This window comes from Asparagus officinalis, chromosome 7, assembly GCF_001876935.1.
Source record: "Asparagus officinalis chromosome 7, Aspof.V1, whole genome shotgun sequence".
Classification (NCBI taxonomy): domain Eukaryota; kingdom Viridiplantae; phylum Streptophyta; class Magnoliopsida; order Asparagales; family Asparagaceae; genus Asparagus; species Asparagus officinalis.
The window spans coordinates 4,045,270-4,051,509 of NC_033800.1; the positions used below are offsets into that span (position 1 = coordinate 4,045,270).

Genomic DNA, 6,240 nt, shown 5'->3' on the forward strand with positions numbered 1-6,240 from the left:
TTCTTATCCACCGGTAAAATGACCAAATTGGTATATTTTGTTTGCCCATAGTGACAAGCTGGCATATAATTTTTTTCCGGCACCACATTTGGTATATTTTCTGAACTCCGACGACAAATAGGTCTTAAGTTTGGTCGGATCCAATTTTCCGACCATTTTCCTCACGTGACGGCTCACGTAACTCCAACGTGGCTGCAACGTAGACTCCAGCGTGGCTGGAGTTAGCGGAAAGAAGTTGAGGGGTTTTTGTAGAAAACCCCAGAAGAACCATTCTCTTATTTCCCTCTCTCCCCCTTAAACGTGAGAGCGTGATCATCCCCAAATTGCAGACGATCTAAGTGAATATATTACATCTACGTTGAGGTCGAAGAGGTTATTAGGGTTATTTCATAGTTTTGGCGCGGCGGAAAAGGTGAGTGCAAATTTCCTATTTTTGAAACTATTTTTAGTAATTAGATGGTCATTGAGGACGACTAGGGTTAGTTGATGGGTTGAAATTCATGGTTTAGTGTAAATTAGGGTTTTTGATTGTGATATTACATATAAGTGTAAAAATCATGGTTAAAATCAGACATGAAGCAAATTTCCCGATTGGCTGGGTGGAAAATATATTGACAAAATTTTGAGGGTTCCTAAGTTCAAGCCTAAAGACATGAAAGTAGAAATGCTAAAAGAATATGAGATCATAGTGGATTTAAGGAAATTTATGAGGGCAAAGAATAAGACTTTGAATGCAGTAGATGGATTGCTTAAGAAGTAATATGGTTTGTTAAAGTCATACATGAGAGAGCTTTTAAGGAGTAATGACGGCACTACATGCATTCTGAAGGTTACAGATCAAGAGGACTCATCATAATCAGGGATTTTTCAAAGATTCTACGTGTGCTTTGCAAGTAAAGTTTTAAGTATATGTTAGAAAATACATGATGTTTTACCAAAGCTTCTATGTGCATGTTTTTAGCTCATATAAAATTCATTCATGTTCTCAGCCATGAAAAACGGGTTTGCCCATAATTGTAGACCTATATTTAGACTTGATGGGTGCTTTCTTAAACATGCATGTGGTGGGTAATTGCTATGTGTCGTGGGGAGAGACGGTAATAACCAAATATGGCCAATTGCGTGGGTTGTTATGGAGGGTGAAACTAGGAGCTCTTGGGAATGGTTTATAAGAATCTTATCTAATGATCTCAACATAGGAGAGGGAGAAGGATGGACTGTCATTTCAAACCAACAAAAGGTATTTCTAATTTCATAATATATTTAATTGAATCTCAATTTGTTGTATGTCTAACCAGTGTGCATATCTTATGTGTTTAACTAGGGTTTAGTTCCAGCTATACATGAAATTTGACCCTAAGTGGAGCATATGTAATGTGCAAGACACATTTATTCCAATTCGAGGAAAACACATACTGAAAGAACTCTTCAAAAATAATTTTGGTATTGTGTGAAGGCAATCTCCATGGGAAATTTTACAAGAAAGGCTACCAAATTGAAGGATTACTATAAAAGGGCATATGATGACTTCATGGCAAGGAATCCTCACACCTTTTGTAAGTCACATTTTAAATGTCATAGCCAATGTGACAGTGTTGACAACAATATGGCCGAAACCTTAAACTCATTCATCTTTCTTGCAAGATACAAACCAATAATTTATATGCTAGAAGACATTAGACTTGCTTTGATGGATAGGATGCAAATAAAAATGAAGTTGATAACGCAATTTGTGGTGGGATTACCCTTAGAATAAGCAAGAAAATCAAAGAGGCTTATCAAGAACAATAACACTATCAAACACGTTGGTCTGGAACGAATGACTATAGTGGATTTAAGATACATCATAGAGGGATTGGTCATGAGGTCAATTTGGGTGAAAAAACCTGTTCTTGTAGGGTTTGGGACTTGACTAGAATTCCATGTCCCTATGCCATTAGTGCAATATTGTCATGAGAAAGACTCTAGAAGATTTTGTTGCTTATTGTGACGCAGCGCGAAGTAGTAGCCTCGGAATCCACCAAGGAAAATCTTCGAATCCACGTTGAGCTTCGAATCCACGAAGAAATATTGAGAAAAAACGAAATTTTATTAATCAAAAGTTATGCCTCTAGGGCTTACAAGACTATTCTTAAATAGAAAAAAAACAAGACTCCTACAAGGACTCAAACTCTACCAAAAATAGTAAAAAAATTCCTAAAATATTAAAACTCCTAAAAAGACTCCTTATTACTAGGAAAGTCCACCGGTCAAATCTGAGATCAAATCGGATTTGTTTCCTAAACAAAACAGACTCCTAAAATATTACTAAAAATAGTAAAAACGGACAAAAATACAAATATCTCTCAAACCGTAAGGAATTTGGCGAAACAAAGAACGCAAACCGAACCCAAAAAGGTGGTTTGGATGGCTCCGTCTCATCGAGTAGTCGATTTTTATATATAATTCGTCCTATTCCGACGTAAGGTTTGAAAGTTACGTCCGTTTCTTCGAAACTAGTTATTTTCTTCGACCAGGCCCGCATTTGGGCTTGCGACTGTCCCACTTTGACATAAACGCGTCTATTGTGTGTTCTACACCACATTGGTACAAAAGTGAAGCTTACACACATGCTTATGAGAGCTTGTTAAACCCTGTGCAAGGTTGTAGATTTTGAGACATTCAACATGCGGGATCTGTGTTGCCTCCTCACAATATTAAGAGGAATATGTGTAGACTCAAACAAGCTAGAAGGAGGGACCCTTCAGAAGGTCCAAGAAATTTATTTAAGGCATCAAGGCAAGGAGTGACAATGAGATGTACCCATTGTGAATCAAGTGAACATACACTGAGAAGGTGCCCCACTTCACCACCAAGACAACAAGCTACACAAGTAAGCTTAATTTTATGCAATTGTATTTAATTCAATAAACAACTTATAATTACCTGAGCCATCTTGTAGGAATCACAAGGAACAAATAGGGGAGACCAAATGGAAGCATGAACAAAATTAGAGGTGGTGACATGCCTCTAAGCAATGCTCCAACTCCAGCATCCATTATCCTTAGAAGAAGAAGCAATGCTCCAACAACCAGCGCTAAGGCAGGAAGAGGTAGAGGAGGTAGAGGGAGAGGGAGAGGGAGAGGGGGTGAAAGTCAACTACGGATGCCGGAAGGGTTTGGTTTGTGGCAAGGAGAACAAGGGGAAATGACATTTAGAGCTCCCGGTGAAAATCAAGTAAATGTGATACAGTTGACATCTAATGCACCATCCTCACAGAGTGCACCCTCTCAGAATTTGGCCATGTAATTAACGTTTAGTAAAATTTTGATCAGTTTCTTTATATCTGGAAAACTGAGTATTTTGTGTAAATACTCAGTTTATGTAAATTCTACTGATGGGACAATTTATGTAAATACTCAGTTTATGTAAAATACTCAGTTTATGTAAAATTTTGATCAGTTACTGATCAATTTATGTAAATTCTACTGATGGGACAAAGTGGTTAATGTTTAGTTCTCTCTGGGCATGTAACATGGTTTTAGGAACTTAATTACATTGGCATGTTAAAGTTTATATGTCTACTTAATGCCGCTAGCTTTATTGTTTGAATCAACCAGGTCATGTGCATTTTGGGTCAAACAGGTACAAGTGTTTTCGAACAAAATATACTCATTTGGTTATTCAGGTCAATGAAATATACCAACTTGGCAATGGTTTATAAGGAAAATATGTCAACTTGGTAACACATTTACGAACAAATATACCAATCTGGCAACTTGACAGTTGTATATAACAACACAGAAAGTACATGTATTCATGCACAATTTCCTATATTCATGCACAATGTTGCATTTTATTATAAGCAACATAATTAACTCAACTCCATAATAAATTGCGTTAAAACTTCAGATTACATCAACTTCATAATCAACTCAACTCACAAATTACAGTGCTTTAATCACATTACAACAATCTTCACATTACTACATATAAAATTAAACAGAGTGTAAACATTCCTAATAACAAAATAAACTTAGTTGTCATTTTTTCTTCTACAAGCTTTGAGTGCGATTCTAATATTTCACTCATCAATTTCTCCATTTTTTCCAACAAGTAGCAGCCTCATGTTGAGACAATTCAACATCTTCTTTAAGCTTGTAAATGTGCTCATTGCATCCTCTTATCTCATTTTCACACCTTTGAAGTAACTCCTCATTCAAAAGCAATGTATTCCTCAAACCATTGATCTCCTCTCTTAGAAGCGGAAATAATTGACATCCAACACTACACATTGGCTTGTCAATCCGCTCCCAAATGCCAAAATCATTACTCAAAAATCAAAGAAAATCATAACAAAAGAGATGGAAAAAAAAACTGCTTCTAAGTAAAAAAACTGCAATAATAACTGCTTCCAAATAAAAACTGCAATAAATGAGGAAGTTTCCAATATTGAACAGTTATAGATATAACTGATCAGTTTTACAATTTCATACCAACGGATGTGAATCGGAATTCCATGTCACCATACAACTGCCTTCTTCAAGACTATAAATACAACATAAACTGTGTCGTTTTGCCTAAATCAACATCCAACATCTTTAAAAAGTAGGAGGTAAGAGAGGAGATTTCTTTTAATTAACAGCAAAATAATGGACAACGTCTCTGCTCAGGGAAAGAATGTAGAGGACATCATTATCTCTCAATTTGAAGATAATGCTGAGGTAAATATGCCAATAATTACCTATTCTTTTCCTTCATATTTCATTACATGTTTATAATTAAATTCTCAGATGGAACAATTCCTCGACAATCAAGATAACTATGTCAACTATGTAAAGTTTTTGCTTGAACAATTGTAAAACAACAAGAGGTCATTGCAGAAGTGAAATTACTATGTCCCTATTGCAATGGAAAAAAAAGGATGAACCTACGGAGAACTGCTAGAGAATGCTAAGGAATATTGTGAATGGAAGTCAACAAAAACAAACAAATGCAGGACGAAACATGGTGCACTGATGGAGTTCTTGCTTAATGATTTAGCAATCCTCAATAATATATGAACAATTTAATGGTCTACGTTTGATTTGGATAAAATTAGGTTGTAATACGCTGATTAATAAATGAATAATGTATTGATTGAACTTTGTTTTGTAATATCTCTCTCTGTTCGCAAAATTCGTATTTAGCATGGATATTCTCATATATCTCTCTATTTCAATAATTTATCAAATCCAAAATTAACTTACATGATGATTGCGACATTTGTAAAACCTCCTTCCTGGATTTTCATCAGTCATAGAAATAAAATATTCGCACTCCAAACCACAATTACAAACATTCATCTTATATTGGTTTGCTAGATCATTCTACTTTCGTATAGCTTTTATCCCATTAAACCTTTGTTTACTTCTTCACATGCTCGTGCTTGACACTGATCTTGAGCGACAGGTTGAAGATAAAGAATCCATCGCTAATTTAAATTCCACTGAACCTAACCCTTAGAGGAAGAAGAACATGGAGTAAGACAAAGAAGAAGAAATGGAGTAAGACGAAGAAGAAAACCAGAAAAACCCTAATATGAGAAAAAACACCCTTTCAAAGAAATTTATTCATCCCAACTACCGCCACGCTGGAGTCCACGTTGCGGCCACGTTAGAGTCACATGAGAAAAATGACCGAAAAATTAAATCCGGCCAAACTTAAGGCCAATTTGTCGCCGAAGTTCAGAAAATATACCAATGTGGTACCGAAAAAAAATTATATGCCAACCTGTCACTATGGGTAAATAAAATATACCAATTTAGTCATTTTGCCCTTATCCACTGTATCCAAAAGAGTAAGCACATCCCCTTTCGGATCCAATGGGACCAAATGGCCCAAAAGCCCACCAACCAATATCAGCCCAGAATCCTTATCATTGCTTACACACATGGTAACAGTAGCAGAAACGAAATATATAACTCAGCATAAACATAAAGCACAGAAACAGGTAACCACTAATCTAAACTATGGCACCTTTTATCATGTGCTCGAACTGGGATTGCTGCTCTCAGGCCCAGGACCAAGCAGCAGTGGGCTCTGCTGCTTCTGGCTCTGTGGGCTGGGATTTGATCCACCTTCCGACGCCTGAGTCCTCGCTGACCACGCACGAAGCGGGGGCTCGAAGAGCTTCCCTGCAACGTCCGGTGCGCGCTTCAGCTCCTCCTCTCCTGGGAGAACAACAAGGCCCTTGTCCCTGAGCGATGAAGGCTCGTTATA

The 6,240-nt window shown here is 36.9% G+C and overlaps 1 protein-coding gene across 1 annotated transcript in view; it reads right to left on the reverse strand.

Moving 5' to 3' along the window:
• LOC109849613 (hsp70 nucleotide exchange factor fes1-like) overlaps positions 5,833–6,240 on the reverse strand; it is a 5,656-nt gene continuing 5,248 nt past the window's right edge. The window contains exon 6 of the mRNA XM_020419471.1: positions 5,833–6,240. This exon is cut by the window's right edge and continues 262 nt beyond it. Within this exon, the coding sequence (XP_020275060.1) occupies positions 6,004–6,240 (237 nt within the window). The 3' untranslated portion in view covers positions 5,833–6,003.